This window comes from Trifolium pratense, linkage group LG6, assembly GCF_020283565.1.
Source record: "Trifolium pratense cultivar HEN17-A07 linkage group LG6, ARS_RC_1.1, whole genome shotgun sequence".
NCBI lineage: Eukaryota > Viridiplantae > Streptophyta > Magnoliopsida > Fabales > Fabaceae > Trifolium > Trifolium pratense.
In genome coordinates, this window is record NC_060064.1 from 41,848,324 (window position 1) to 41,864,940 (window position 16,617).

Consider the following 16,617-nt stretch of genomic DNA (forward strand, 5'->3'; position numbering starts at 1 on the left):
TGAAACTAGCACTATAATTGTCCATTCAAAGATATATTCTACTTTGTATTCAAATGCCAAGATAATTGCAATGTAGTACTCATAATACATTGGTGAACACAAAACGTATCAAACAAATATATTTGATCCATTATCCCCAAGCTAATGTATAACTTGCAGAGGATTACTAAGTTGGGAAGTCCACGTCCCTAACTCATCGCTTCCATCTGCTCGTGAGCAAATGAAGCTTCACGAGCACATTGCCTTCTCCACAAGTTCCTGCAATTCCCCGTTCTTATATGCCTCTGTAGAAATAACGGAAAAAAACAGTTAGTAGGACAATTATTTTATAGAAATCAAGTTCTGATGGTAATATAATAATACAGTCAATAGTAACTGATGTTAAAAAAATAATCTTGTTTACTGATTCTTATGCAGTCAATGGTAACTGCAGACAGAATCTGTCACGTTACTTACATCTGACATTTGAGTTTCCTAAACTCACCTGCATTTAGTGTAAATCTTCAAAGAATGAGAAGCAAAGTATAGGCTAAACCTATACTAGTAGTATAATATTTCCATTAGTTTTCTCATGACATGATAATCACTAATAGCAGCAACTAAATAAGCAAATTTCCTAGTTCAAACGTAACATGTGAAATTTATCATAGCTCTTCCTGTTAACTTATCTACTCTGGCTCTCCTATTTTGAATTAATGATTCCCTGTTCCCGTTAGCTCATGTTCAAACGATTCCATCGTTGAACCAAACCAAATTAAACAATCATCAGAAAAACAAATTAAATAGGTTAACATTATCACCAAGGTAGCATTGATTGATTAGGCCAATAATCATAATAAACTATGAAGCATCGACCCAGATACAGACACCAGACATGACACCGACTTAGTCATGTAGAGACAGGTAGTATTAGTTTGAAAAAATTAAAGTGATTAAATGTAATCACATCATGTATTGATGCAGTGTCGACACAAGACACATCTTCAATATGAAGTGTTATCACATGCTTCATAGGTACTGTAATAAGTATCAAAACCATAAATTCAAAAATCAAAAGGACATACCAACAGTGATATCACATCCACCAAAAAACTCTCCATCAATGTATAGTTGAGGAAAGGTAGGCCAATTGGAATATTCCTTGAGTCCCTGACGCACCAAATCATTGTCCAGTATATTTACAGTCTCAAATTGAGCATTCAAAGACTTCAAAATTTGCACCACAGTATTTGAGAATCCACACTGTGGAAAATCCTTAGTACCCTTCATAAACAAAACTATTTTGTTTGTAGTAACAACTTTATCCAATGTGGTCTTCAATTCAGGAGTCAACGCTGAAACAAACAAACAAACAAACCAAAATCAGAAAAACCCAATTTGTAAATAGTGACAAAACAATTGAAATTAGAGGTAACCCTAAAAAGGGGTTGGTGTGAATTGTGAAAAATTGAAATCAAAGATTGAAACTTTAAAGTGAAAACCCATGAAAGGGAAAGAGGGTAGAGAAGTACCAGAACATCGAATTGTGGTGGAAGCGCGTTTGAGTTGAAGTTTCGGTTCGGAATGGAAAATTGTGTTTTGTTTGAGAACAAGAGATGAACGAGGTGGTAGAGAGAGTGACGAGGATGTTGTTGTTCCAGAAACGTGGGAGTGGAAGCATGATGGGTACAAGTACAATTGTGGGAATGGCTTAACGCATGAACTGAATGACATGTTTGGTCAGTTTCTGAGTTCCAAATTCGAATCACAACTTCTCTCCAACAAATATCGTCACTTGATTGATGGATATTTCTCCGACTTCTAATCTTAATTTTATCAATTTTTTTTTTAACCCTTATTTTAAAAAACTACTTAATAGTTTGTTCCTATTTCAATTTTTCATCACATCACATGTATAATGTTTTAGCCAAATGTGGAGTGTCACGTTATTAATGTCTTTGACACATTATCAAAATTGAATATAAAATTGATTGGGGGACCAAAATTCAAGAAAAATCAAATATATGACTTTTAAAATAGGGGATCCAAATTTTAAAAAATTGAAAATAAGGGGATCAAACTGCATTTAAGCCATATTTTTATCAAAATAAAATAAGGTCACTTGTTTCCGTGAATTTAGCTCAATTGATAAAACATTATATTATATATTTTTGTAACACATGAAAACAATCATACCTTTTCTTTTTTTTCTTTGACTAAATCATTCCTTTTATTATGTTGGTTTATGAACAAAATAATATATGTTACTCCTTCCGTCTCAAAACTATTGTCACAATTTGATTGTGTGCACTATTCATACAAGCTACGTTGACCATATTTTTTTACTAATGTATAAAGATAAATATTAGCATATGAGATCTTGTTAGATTTGTTGTCTAGGTGAGTACTATCAAAATACCAAATTTTCATAATTTTTAATAATACACAACTAAAAATATTAATGATCAAAATTGTACATCAGCAAGTGTGCAGTAGTAAAATGTGACAATTATTTTGGGAAGGAGCGAGTAACTTTTAGGAACTAAATAAACTATAAAACTTGTTGGAGAGATTTATGGATGAGAACTAATCAACACATGTCATATCCAATCCTTTCAAAATTTTATTGATTTGAAAAAGAAAATGAAGAAAGGCAGAGAACATAAATCAAACTCACCAAAACAAGATTACTGAAAGTGATAATCAAGCAAACCAACTCTAAGAAGATCAATAAAATTGTTCTTAGGACTAGACATTTAGAAGTCTATTTTATTTTAGTTTCACACAGGTTTCCTTCACTGGAGACAATCATATTCGAAGCATGTCGGAAACAACATCTAGGTGTCTCTTCCACCATAAATTTGAACTTTAGTTCCCCACATTTTTGTTCGGAAGTCATTTTAACAAAGCTCAATAGCATGGTATAAGCTCTGAATATAGAACTAAGTTTGGTATACTGTATACACCCTTTTCCACCATAAACTCAAGTAACATGGTATGAATGAATTGAATATACAATTAAGAGTTTCGTTTATCCCATTTTCACCATGTAAAATAAATTGGTGTATTGAGAATTAATTAAAAAAAGAAAGGAAAAAAAAAAAAGCTATTGATCTTCATCTGTTGAAATGTCAATCCCCATCAATGACAGTTCTTCGCGCAATAAATCTACATTCTTGAAATGTACACCTTTGATTCCAACTTCAATTGCTGCCTCCACATTGTTTAGCCTGAGAAAATAACATAAAATAACATAAAAAGGAAAAAGAGAATTTGCTTGATGAGAAAAAGAGGGAGTGAGAGATTGATATTGGGTGCCAAGATGCTAGTACGTAATCATTGCATACAAACTCTGTGTATATGTATTATCGATAAATTGTACTCCCTCCGCCCCAAAATATAAGCAAAAGGTGGTCAACAAAAGTGGATGTATTTGGTCGAAATTTTTAACCAAATACATCAAATTTCTTTGACCCACTTTTGTTTATATTTTGGGACGGAGGGAGTAAGTGATAACATGGTTTGCTCTTCATAAATTAACCGATATATAGAAAGATTAGAAACCTGTCATCTATGAAAATACAATATGACGGATCAACTTCAAGATGCCTCACAACTTTCGTATAGAATTCAGTATCTGGTTTCCTCTTTCCTGAAACATAATGAAAATGGGTCTATAATATTCAAGGTTTGCATGAAAGAATAGTTTGAGTCTATATTTTGACCCGAAATTGATTTTTTTTTGGTCCAACTAGAACATCGATAATACCATAATCAAACAAAAAGATTATCAACACAAAGCATAGAGTGAGCCTACCAAGTGTGCACGAACAAAACGTCCAAGATAAATATTTTGATAACTTTAACTTGTCTTCGATCAACTGGTACCTACAATACAGAACATTCTGTAGAATGCCATGAAAAGCAAAACAGAAATCACAGTAGAAAATTCACTGTCTTACCATATAGGATAGTTAGTAAAAGCATGCATCTCAAAGTTATTTTTCTTTAAGGAAAGAAGCAATTGTTCAACTCCTTCTATGTATGAATACCCATTTCTCATACAAGTTTTAAGACCTGTCATAGAAATAGAAGAACACGTGCAAGTCAGTAGCTATATCAAAATAGAGGGGGCTGGGAGTACAAAAATGAAACATGCGGTAGATTATGAATGCTGTCATTGAATTTTAATGTTGACACCAAATTATTGACCCATTTCAATTAGCATGTAAAAGTAACATATATAACAGGTCAAGGAAGGATAAAGACAACCATATATATTGGAAAATGAGGACTTGTTTGCAGTGTAACTCTAGCTTATCTACATTAATCTTACTAACGACCCAAAACATAATTACCATTTCTTGCATCAAAACTAAACTCGTACTTAATCATAGATGATATTAAGAGTTTTTACAGCAAAATTATAGTGAGTACTGCAGGTAAGCAAAAAACAGTCATTTAAAAGGAAATTAATGCAAGCCCAAAACCTGTATTGGATTGACAAAATTTCGCTTAAAGATTTTTCTAACTTCCAACATGAGACCTTCACTGAATAACTACTGATCAGCACCATCTCAAGCATTCTAACTACTTGTCTTGTACAACTTATCCGGTGATTGAGACGGTAAAAAAAGACTATCAGGGTGGAATAGTAGGAATTTACCAATGCCACAGTTGAATCGTCCTTCTCAAATCTGTCACATTTGCCTTGTCAATCTACTTCTCGTTCGTCAGGATCCCATCAGGTATTTTCTCTTCTCTTGAATCTATTTTTAAACAATTTTTGTAAGGTGGGAGTGAGTTAGCGAGGAAAGTACATTGGGTCAAATGGGATTTAGTGACTAGTGAAAAGGCTTAGGGCGGTTGGGCATCAGAAAGCTAAAACTATTGTGGTAAGTGGTTGTGGAGAATGAAGGTAGAAAAAACCCAATTGTGGGTAAGATTGTTGGATATCAAATATGGGTCGCGTGGGGAAATCGCTAGAGGGAGGCTTGGAAATGTTCAGTATGGCCAAGAGATTTGTTATTGATTGATTAAGGTAGTGGTGGACAGTGTCAGTCTTGGTTTTCAAGTAATTTAAGAAGAAAAGTAGGAAATGGGAACAATACACTTTTTTGGGAGGATAGTTGGGCAGGAGCGATACCTCTTAGGGAGATATTTAGTCGTCTTTACTCTTTATGGCATATCTGATACAAAATCAGCAACGGTGAGTGAGGTATGTCCGGTTGTGGGAGGTAGAAGTGAGTTGAAGTGTCACTACTAACATTATATAAAGAAGTTTGGAATAACATCTTTTTTTTTTTATATACTGGAGGGCCTAAGCCTAGGAATAACTTTATCCTTTGGAAAGTGTGTGTGTGAGTTTGTTTGGAGAATAGTACAAGATAAAGTACTAACCAAAGATAATCTTGCTAAAAGGAGAACTACTTATCTCACTTTAACAATTAACACAATGTGTGGGAGGCAGTGGTCAAATCGAAACAATTAGACACACTTTTTGAGTGTCCAATCTTCTCAAGTGTGTGGAGTAAATTATTCAAGTGGCTGGGCCTTTGTTCGGTTATGTCCAATGAGGTAGGGGATCATTTGGTTCAATTATTGGGTTTATTTCAATGTGGCAGAATTTTACACAAAAGGATATCCACAATTTGGTTTGTAGCTATATGGATATTACAGAATTCTTCAAGGTTAGTTGAAAATTAGTGGAGGAAATCAAAATTATCTCTTGGATTTGGTTATAAGCAAGAGTCAAATCATTTGATTTTTCTATCTCTCAGTGGTGCCACCAACATCCGTTGGAGTGTTTCAGGATAGATCTACCATAATGATGAATACTAGGTGATAGGGGCCGGGTAGAATTATGCAGCAATAAATTCTGCAGATTGATATGCTGCTGCCGGGCTACTGAAGAAGAAATTCTGCAGGTTTTAGTTTGGACATTCATCAATAAATTCATTAAAGTTTTTAGGAACTTTGCAGCTGGTACTATTTCAATTAATCAAGTGGCATAACATTATTTTTTACAAAAGTGACAAAAAAGCTAACATGTTTTGTAGTACATACAATAATCCAGACCATATGAAAAAACCACATCTAGTTTGTAACTTTGATGCATTTGGATTGGCTTATTTGAACTTATCAACTAGCATAAGTTTTGTGAGACTGTTTGGCAGAACTTGTAAAAACAGCTTATGACGTTTTTCATAAACTTTTTTCAGCTTATTTTTATAAGTTCTTCAGTATAGCTTATGAAAACAGCTTATAGCATATACAAAAACAATTTAATATAATTCAATCTGATGCTATAAAAATAGCTTATACATAAGCACTTATCATAGTAAGCTCTTGTGCTATAAGCTGCAAATAAGCTGTTTATCCAAACAGGGCATATCAAATATGTAATCTACATATGACAGTTTCAATTCATCACAGATAAGATTAATACTAAGTGATCAACACTATCTAGCAACAAATTCTGAGACAAACCTTCCAAATCAAAATCCCTTCCATCCTTAAAAAAAATTCTTGCTAGCTCCCCCTTAAAAAAAATATCACAGATCGATAAGAAAACTGCTGTTAAAACCAGAAACAATCAATCAATCGATCAATCCGTTCAATGCAAAATTTCTAAGAAATTAGAACCTCGTCATTTATGAATGAAGCAACAAGTAACAACAATACAAGCATACCCAAATGCCCCAATTGCAAATAAAATTCATAATTGCAAAAAAGTTTAGACCTTTATATAATTGCAAAAAAGTTTAGACCTTTATATAAGTTTAGACCTTTAAAGTTTAGACCTTTATATAAAATTCATAACATGAAAAAGGGTATCTTAGTTTTGCATTGAAATTATAAAAGTTTGTTGCTTTATTTTTACCTCATCAATGAGACCCTTTTCAAATTCAATCCAAGCGGTTGGATGTTTACATTCAATGAGTTCATTGAAAGCCATTTGGAAGAAAGCAGGAATGTCTTTATAGAAAGGGTCACGAACAATTGTGTCCATGATGTCAAATAACAGAATTGGAAGTTTTCTGTTTGTTGTGTTTTGGGGGAATGATGATGACATGTTTGTGATTGAATTTGAAAGTGGAGGTTTTAAGTGAATTGGTGTTCTAAGTGTTTTGTGGATTGGGAATGAGGAAGATAATTGTATTCCAACACTTGGTAACACCATTTTTCCTATTGTTTTCATTGGGTTGTGGATCACACTGTAATATTAATATGGACCCTGTTTTCTTTGTGTTCTTGTAAAACAAAGTCCAAAGAGGGAACAAAACAACCTAGTGGCTTACGATTAGAGCTCTCAAAATGGGCTAGCACGACCCGGCAAGCCCGATTTTTTCTCAGGCTCGGGCCTTGAAAATTCTAGCCCGAATTATTTCCGAGCTTTTTAGCCAGGCCCGATAAAGCCCGATTAAAATATGGGCTAGCCCGAATGGGTCATAGGCGGCCCGCAAGCCCGAAAAAATTAAAATAAAAAAAAATAAAATTAAAAATTAAAATATAAATAATTTGTTTCGGATGATTTGAAATTAGTTCGTTATATAAATTATAAAACACCTCCACTACTTAAGTAGCGGATGAGTAAAAATAAGGCACCCGAGAAACTCGTAGGTAGCGGTTGAGTAAAAATAGGGCGCGCGAGAAACTCGTAAGTAGCGAATGAGTAAAAATAGGGCGCGCGAGAAACTCGTAAGTAGCGAATGAGTAAAAATAGGGCGCGTAAGAAACTTATAAGTAGCGGATGACTAAAAATAGGGCGCACGAGAAAGTCGTAGGTAGCGGATGAGTAAAAATATGACGCGCAAGAAACTCGTAAGTAGCGGATGAGTAACAATAGGGCGCGTGAGAAACTCGTAGGTAGCAAATAAGTAAAATTAGGGCGCGCGAGAAACTCGTAGATAGCGGGTGAGGAATATACGACGCGCGAGAATTATTATATATATATATATATATGTGAGTCAGGATCCGTTGACACCAACTAGTTTGACACCAAATGTTACACCTCTCAATAACGTTTTAACCGATATAAATTTTATAAAATCCACCGTTGGATTGAAAGTTTACATCATATAGATCATTTGTGTAAAATTTTAAATAAATCCAAAATCATTTGATATGTTATTGAGATACATCAAAATTAACGGTTTTTGTATTTTTTTAAATGCCGTTAATCTTTATGTGTCTCAATAGCATATCAAATGATTTTGGATTTGTCTGAAATTTTACACAAATGATCTATATGATGTAAACTTTCAATCCAACGGTGGATTTTATAAAATTTATATTGGTTAAAACGTTATTGAGAGGTGTAACATTTGGTGTCAAACTAGTTGGTGTCAACGGATCCTGACTCTATATATATATATATCGGATGAGTAAAAATAGGACGCGCGAAAATTATTGATCATATTTATAATGTTGAGTTTGAGCACTAAATGTAAAATAAAAAATAAAAAAATAAACTGGACGACCCGAAAGCCCGACAACCCGTACCAAACCGGGCTCATGCACTAATTTTGGTAGCCCATTTTTTACCCGAAATTTTTAGCCCTACTCAATAAAACCCGAAGCCCAACCAGACCGGCCCAAATTTAGCTGGGCCGCCGGTTTTCACAACTCTCCTTACGATCACTACTTTAAGTTTAACTATGTAAAAAGTTATTCTCTTTATTGACATCTTGTAAGAAAGAAAAACAAAAAAAACAAAACCATGGAGTGAGAGCAAAGTGTAATAACTAATAACCATCTCGTAGGGAAAGTTGCTTCTCAAAATCCACCATCCAAATTCCCCCCATTGACTCACTCATTCATCACCGCCCAATAATTTCAATTCCTTCAACCATGGTTTCTCTCTCAACCACCCCTTTCTTTCCTCTCACTGCACAAAAAACTTCTCCTTCTTCTACTAGATTTCAACCCAAAAACAACAACGCAAATCCATTCTTTAACAACAAACACAGTAAAGATCCCACAAATTTTGTTTGTGCTTGCATCGCTCCTCCACGTAATAACTTCAACACCCAAGACTCTTCCGCCATTCAATTCAATGTAAAAAGTTTCTTCCTTTTTGCTTTTCCTCTTTTTCTTTTGATTTTTTTTTTATGTTGGGTTTGTAATTAACTCAATTTAGTTTTATGGGTATCATCAAATTTTGTTCTTTTTTTTTGTTGTTTGTGACCATCAATTGTATTTGTTATACTTGTCAGGGTTCTTCCAAATCAGAACAATTAAGCACTGTGAGGAATCATGAGGATGATTCTGATGTTCTTATTGAGTGTAGAGATGTTTACAAGTCTTTTGGTGAAAAGAAAATCTTAAATGGTGTTAGCTTCAAGGTGATTATATCATTGTCTTTACCTTACTTATCCTTTGGCGTTTTGCTTCAATTCTTATATGTCATTCCTTCGAGTCATTCCATCTATGTTGCCCAGGTGCGGGTACGGTACCGGTATCCGGTACCGGTACCGGTATCCGGTACCGGTACCGGTACGGGGTACGTCATTTTTAGAAAAATTAAGGTACGGGTACGTCCCTATAATTTTTTTTTTAAAATATAATTATATATATCAAATAATATAGTTATGTTGTTAAAACTAATAATTAAACATAAAAAAGATCACACCACACTATAAATGTAATTTAAATTGTTCGAAACATCAAAATATGAAATTAAAAATCAATTAGCTCAAAAAAAGTCAATAATTTCCCTCTTCATCATCACTAAAAAGAGTGATCTCTAGTTAGGTTCACCGCGAGAAAGACTAGCGATTTCAAGAATATCAACTATATATTAAATAAATCTCATTTATCTCTACGAATATCCCACATTTTTGTTGCACTTTCATTATAAGTATTAATATTTCTCTTTCTTGAGAGAAGACGAAGATTGGTATGAATAAAAACTAGATCTTCATCTCTCTTTGAATTTAGTTATTCCTTTTCGATGAATGAGTGAATAATTCCGGCGGCTACTTTCTTATTGTTTTTTAGCAATAGTTGCTACTTTATATTATAAACAAATAAAAAACGTAAATCTTCCTATAAAAAAAACTAATAATAAAAGAAAAAGAAGAAAAAAAAACCATGTTTTTTTGGATTGGTGTACCACGCGCGTACCACAGGTGTACCACACGTGTACCCATTGCAAAAAACAAAAAAAAAAATTAGGTACGGCGTCGGTGCGTACCGGGGGAGTACCATACGCGTACCGGTACCCGGTACGTACCCGGTACCGGTACTCGATCTAAAATGGAGTACCCATGCAACATAGCATTCCATTGATTGGGGTACTTAAGAGTTAGGAGGCATTTGGATAGACAACTTAGTTAAGTACTTATTCAATAAGCTTTTGTTGTATAAAAATTTATGTTTAAGCTATTTCTACGATCGAAGAGGGAATGGGGATCAACTCTGCATATATCAGAGTTATTTTTATAAGTTGCACAAGGGTTTGATAAGGGTTTGATATAAGATAAACTCTACACAAGGGTTTGATATAAGATAAACTTAAATGAGGTGTTCCAAACACATCCTTAGTATGAACAGTTACTTATCAGTGAGAAGTTGGAGGAGGCCTTTGCTGATTCGGAGCTTATTAAATTTTTGCCACCTGTTTTTATCTTCTTACATTATGAATAGATCAGGCATGGTGAAGCTGTTGGAATAATTGGTCCCTCCGGGACCGGCAAATCTACAATTTTGAAGATTATTGCAGGACTTCTTGCTCCAGACAAGGTAAACCCTGATTTGGGCATGTGATTTTTATTTTGAATAATTGATCTGAGATCACTTCTTGAGTGCTACCTCTTGTCCGCTGAGCAGGGAGAAGTTTATATTCGAGGTAGAAAGCGAGGTGGTTTGATAAGCGATGACGAGATATCTGGTCTTCGGATTGGATTAGTAAGTTTCAGAGTTATGTGTGACATGCTTATTCTTAAATGCCATCACTTTCTTAGTTGTGATTTTATTTGTTTATCTGTAAACAGGTGTTCCAAAGTGCAGCACTTTTTGATTCTTTAACTGTTCGTGAAAATGTTGGTTTCCTCTTGTAAGACCCGGGTTTAATCCTGTCTTTGAAATTTCACTTCCTTTTTAACATTGTCGTGAAAAGGATGAATATAAGTTGTGTATTTAATTGATTTCTGGATTCTATAATCCTTTTATTTTTTGTTTCTGACCTGTTTTTTTAATTGTTCAGGTATGAACACTCAAGAATGCCTGAGGAACAGATATCAGAGCTTATCAAGGAAACCTTGGCTGCAGTTGGTTTGAAGGTATACATCGTATAGGTGTAATACTTAGTTCATCCGTTAACAGCAGACAGTGGATACTTCATTGAAGAGTAGCAAAAGTAGTGTGTTTTCTTTCTACCATTGAGAAAGTAGTTTCATATAGAATAACTTCTTATCCACCATTTTTTACAGGGAGTTGAGGAGCGACTTCCTTCTGAGTTATCAGGCGGAATGAAAAAGCGAGTTGCTTTAGCTCGATCTATTATTTGTGACACCACAAAGGATTCAATAGAACCAGAGGTATGTTAACTTCTGAAATATCTCCTTTCCTATTCTTAAGTGTCCAATCCTCCCTCAGATATCAACTACTTAATGCATTCTAAGTGGTTCGTAATGTTGGATTTTCCTACACTAGGCAAGACTGTCTTTAGAAGTTAGAAGTTAGAAATTTTATTTGCTTTAGATGAGTTCAATTTATAAATTCAATCTCTGTAAATTGCAATAATTAATTCTGTTTATTTAATACAGTTATCTTCAATTTTCAGTATATGTGTTGGCTGAACCCCAGTTACGGATGGTTAGTTAGTTGCAATAGCTAGTCTGTTAGGTAGTTAGAGAGAGAATGACAGGGTATAAAATATAAATAATAGGAAGGGAAGAATAGAGGAAACTCTTTTGTTTTAGAGTTGCAAATTGCAATGTAAGGGAAATTTTTTGGTATCTCCAATACATAAGAGGAAGGAAAGTGTTGGACATTCCTCCTTAATTGCAGCATTTGGGTTGCCTATATTGCAGCCTCCAGCACCTTCATTGTACTCGGTGTGAGGGGCTGAGTTTAGTCTCACGTTGTCTAGAGATAGGGCCTAAGTAGTGGTAATAAAGCTTGGGCAAATTTCAGCTTACAAGCCAGTTTTGTAGGGTTGGTTTAGACTCGATCTAAATTCTAAGACGGTATCAAAGTCTATCTGTTAGAAATTCCTCTGTAATTTTGGTCTGCCTCCAGCCGCCTTAACAATTGTGTACTATTGGGTCTCCTTTCTGTACTTCATTGATACTGTATCAAAGGAAGTTTCTATGATGAATGCGTTTTGTAGGTTGCCACTCCACTTGTCACATCATTTCTCTGGATTGGCCTGCTTTAGAGGTTCCTCTGTTCATTAATTTACCTCAATTTCTGGCATTAAATTGAGTGGTCAGTAATAGGAACCCGAATTCGAGAGAATCTGAAAATGTATTATTGATTGAAATAGGAAGAACTATTACAGAGAATGATCCTTATAATCCCAGAGCAATTGCTCCTCAGAGAAGAGATGATACTCTTTCTGCTCAAACTCACGAGTTTCTAACAAACAAGAACAAAATGAATCCCTTTTTTTTAATTCTCTCCTATATATTTGTTGCCTATCCCCAGCTAACTGCCACATAAGCTACTGTCCCAAATTTCTCTGTTCATCCCCTCTATTGGGCTTAGGCCCAACCCGATATCCTAACACTACCGACCGCTGAAAAAAAGTCCTGTCCTCAAGGCTGAGACATGAAAAGTGAAAACTGACTTCGGGGTACGTGCTTATCCTTCCAAACAATGACAGCCTGTACTGACCTGAATTTTCATTGGAAGCCCTTCTGCATTAACGACAGCGTGCCAAGCACATCCCTTACTTCACCCAATATCACTGACATGGTTCATATGAAGGAGTTTTGCTTTTTCCCAAAATTCTATATATTGTTTCTGAATCTCTTCTTTCTTGGAACTCTTGTAAATTTGTCCAAAAACCCAGAAATCACGATCCAAAAACCCAAAAAATGAAAATGGAAATGGAAATGGAAACATATATAAATATACGGTGAATGATACTGGACAATAATGAAAATGGACACACCAACTTATTACAGACCAAACAAACTAACACAAACACCCATTATTAGTTAGTATCACAACAACATTTTCATAAAAAATAAGAGGAAATAACCATGTACGGGAAAGTGGTTCTCACATGATTCATATTCGTCCTCCTAATTTTTTACTCAATTTTTATTGCCACTCTCAGACATTCAATCTTATTTTCACCTCTTCGTCTCTAGGATCTCCCTCTCCACGTCTCTCAAACCCTGAAATTAAAATACAAAAAAAACAGATCTGATAAAAACACAGTAAAAGCACCAATAAATTAAAGCCCAATCTCTCCATCAATCTATGGGTTAGTTTGAAATCTGGGTTTTTTTTGTTATACTTATCCCCATCCTTCCTCCTATGATCAAAATAATTCTGATGAACTAATCTCTCCATCCATTGAATCTATTTTGGCCACGGATGCACCAATTCCATCTCCTTTTTCACCACTTCCATCTCCTTTTTCACCACTTCCGTCGGTTCAATATCACTCTTAACCTCTTCATAAGAAGATGTTGTTATTGGTTCTGAAACGGTTTGTTTGAAATCTGGGTCCATCGGAATTATTTTCTGGGTTAGTTTGAAATCTGGAATTTTTTTAGTTTAAGATTATGAAGATCTTGATGAACATCAAGAGATAAGAAGAAAGAAGATGAAGAAAGTATTACAAAATTAAGTTTTGGTGGTTTATCATAAGATACAATACACCTACAAAATCTAATGGTTCTCTTTTTAAAAAATAAAATAAATGGTTAAGATTAAAAAAAATTCTATATATTGGTTCATATGAAGGAGTTTTGCTTTTTCCCAAAATTCTATATATTGTTTTTCAATCTCTTCTTTCTTGGAACTCTTGTAAATTTGTCCTGCGCTCTACGGCCAATCCGGTGGTTCAAGTTGGATAACCAATAGAGAAGTCTCCAAAACTTCATTTCCAATCATTTGGTTAGAGTAAAAATCATCAAAATGGAAAGAACAAGCAGATTCCATTCTTATACTATTTCCGCTAATCCCTAAGTTACACGAAGAGGCCCCAAAATTCTGGAGCGAAATTAGTATCTCCTCCGAAGAAAGAACCACAATTCCACTACTGTCCTGTTGCATTTCTGTGACGAGGCACAACCCAACATTTCACATGTCAATCCAAATACTAAAATTGTTTTGGCCTCTGATGCTCCAACAAGAAACATGCCTACGTGACAGCATCTTCAGAGACGGCCTTGACTGCGTCAACATGACTGCTGCCAGTGGAAATTAGGCAATGAATGGACTTTGGAGCAGGAGTGAAAGAGAGGTCGAAAACATTTGAGCTTCCAGAAACATAGTTGAATGTCAGGTGAAGAGTGACATGATTTGTAGGAAAAATCTGCGAATGAGGAACAAGAATTGAGCCCGTCTAAGGTGCTTTAAATGGAGCACATGTGGGAAGATTGGGTATAGTAGCATTTTGGTTAGGCGTGTATGAGAAAAAAATTGTTGGACGTCTATGGAATGAATTGTGTGTTGTCTTTGGGGTGGTGTGTTCCACTCAAGTAGGGGCACATTTAGTGCAGGTGGGGAGTAGAAGATGTGCACACACATATTGTGCTAATGGTGGATGGCCGAGACAAAACCACGGAAAGGTGAGATTAGGCGATTTGTGGAATCTTATTTCTTCTATTGTTTCTTTCAATATAAAATTCATCTTCCCTCAACCACATGTAGTTTTCACGGTTAATTTTGCTGGGAGACTATCTTGTGCATCTATTGCACTTGATACTATTTCTTATGTATGAAGTCAACAATTTTACTATATGTTCACCAATTCCAATTTTACTATTTTAAGGAGAAACCAAATATACTTGTGTATCATGCGTCAAAGTAGATGTCATCTTATGTGAAGAATTCATGTTTCTCAAAATATAAACAGCAGTTTACACTATGTATAGGTGCTCTTGTATGATGAACCAACTGCTGGACTTGATCCCATTGCATCTACTGTTGTCGAGGATCTGATTCGCTCTGTGCACATAAAAGGACGAGATGCACTTGGAAAACCTGGGAATATTACATCTTACGTGGTTGTTACTCACCAACATAGTACCATTAAAAGAGCTATTGATAGGTACGGATATTTTCATGATGGTTGAATTTGAACATCTTCTACCCTGAACCCTCTTAATTTGCCCACAATTTATGTACCTTACTTTGAAATATTTTTCTTTCATAAGTACAGGTTATTGTTTTTACACAAGGGACAGCTTGTTTGGGAAGGAATGACTCATGAATTTACCACTTCAACGAATCCAATTGTTCAGCAGGTTTGTTTTGCTTCATCAGTTACCGACAATATAATGAGTTGTTTTTTAATTCTTTTATTTGGATTTCAATTTCCTTAGGACTATGCCTAAATATAAAATGTTGAAAAGTTCACATTAAAGAAAACACTTATCGCCCTCTTCAAACTTAAATCTATTCCCATTGAGGAATGAACTGTAATCTTAACCCACTTGGGTTGGTCTGGTGGTATTGGCTTGGGGCATGAGAGTGTGCTCCTCCTTAAGGTCTCAGGTTCGGTTCTCGCTGATGCCAATTTGAGTGGTCTAATTTAGCTTCAAAAAAAAAAAAAACAAAATCTGATTTCTTACATTAGCCTGACTGCCTTGACCAGTTTATTTGCCTCCTTTTCTTTCATTGTGGCAGTTTGCATCCGGGAGCCTAGATGGTCCTATCAAATATTAGAACAGGACTGCGGCCGTAAAAGATGTATTATTTGTGTCTTGGCTGCTATTAAATGTGCAAATGGGAATGAAAATGGATGTAGCTTTCAAATGGCAACTTTTAAGATGAGCAATAAATTGGTCGCAACACGGATTAAAGGGTTTATTAAGGTGGTTTTGGTATAGGGTTTGGCCTTCTGGGTTGAAATTGGAAGCTTGAAGAACAGCTTATTGTTGTTACTGGCTACACCATAAGGACAGCATATTGTATTAACATTATTTGTTCTATTCTATACGGAGTACATTTACTTTATGTGCTAAATTAAATTGCCTGCTGTTTTCTTGTAAACAGTTCATTGTAATTCAACAAGTCTGCTTCATTGTTATTTTTTATTTTTGGATTTTTCGCCTTGCAAACCAACTAATTGAGTGTTTTGCTGATTTTATTTTACTCGTCCTTTTTTTGTAATTTTTTTTAAAAAAATCTTTGTTGAGTATGCTGCTAGGCATATGTATTATTGTATCAGCATTTGTGTATAAACAACTTAATTAAGAGGGTATTCAATAAGTGTTTATTGTATCAGCATTTGTGTATAAATATTTCTATGGTCAAGTGGTTAAACGATTTTATAAGTGCCTTGAGTTATCATCATGAGGAGCTTATTAAAATCATTGAAAAACCACTTATACACGTCATAAGCTGGTTTTATTAATTCTCTCAAATACTTACAAAAATACTTCCAAACATTGTAAGTTCTCTTGCTAACCTTGTTCTTGTTTGTAAAGAAAAAGTTGAGAATATCAT

The 16,617-nt window shown here is 34.8% G+C and overlaps 3 protein-coding genes across 3 annotated transcripts; 1 reads left to right on the top strand and 2 right to left on the bottom strand.

Moving 5' to 3' along the window:
- Positions 1–17: 17 nt before the first annotated feature.
- Positions 18–1,861, bottom strand: LOC123888515 (monothiol glutaredoxin-S14, chloroplastic). Its single transcript, XM_045937599.1, has 3 exons — positions 1,512–1,861; positions 1,065–1,334; positions 18–284 (listed from the first exon to the last, which is right to left on the bottom strand). The coding sequence occupies exons 1-3, from the start codon at positions 1,711–1,713 to the stop codon at positions 229–231; spliced, it is 528 nt and encodes a 175-aa protein (XP_045793555.1). The 5' UTR covers positions 1,714–1,861; the 3' UTR covers positions 18–228.
- A 974-nt stretch (positions 1,862–2,835) lies between these two features.
- Positions 2,836–7,208, bottom strand: LOC123888516 (flavin mononucleotide hydrolase 1, chloroplatic). Its single transcript, XM_045937600.1, has 6 exons — positions 6,863–7,208; positions 6,469–6,520; positions 3,942–4,056; positions 3,797–3,867; positions 3,544–3,631; positions 2,836–3,209 (listed from the first exon to the last, which is right to left on the bottom strand). Exons 1-6 carry the CDS (start codon positions 7,178–7,180, stop codon positions 3,086–3,088), a joined length of 768 nt encoding a protein of 255 aa, XP_045793556.1. The 5' UTR covers positions 7,181–7,208; the 3' UTR covers positions 2,836–3,085.
- Positions 7,209–8,660: 1,452 nt separating this feature from the next.
- LOC123888518 (protein TRIGALACTOSYLDIACYLGLYCEROL 3, chloroplastic) lies at positions 8,661–16,215 on the top strand. The gene is made up of 10 exons (XM_045937603.1): positions 8,661–9,039; positions 9,198–9,326; positions 10,630–10,725; positions 10,813–10,890; positions 10,977–11,038; positions 11,189–11,264; positions 11,415–11,522; positions 15,042–15,217; positions 15,329–15,413; positions 15,796–16,215. Exons 1-10 carry the CDS (start codon positions 8,833–8,835, stop codon positions 15,832–15,834), a joined length of 1,056 nt encoding a protein of 351 aa, XP_045793559.1. The 5' UTR covers positions 8,661–8,832; the 3' UTR covers positions 15,835–16,215.
- The last annotated feature ends 402 nt before the right edge of the window (positions 16,216–16,617 follow it).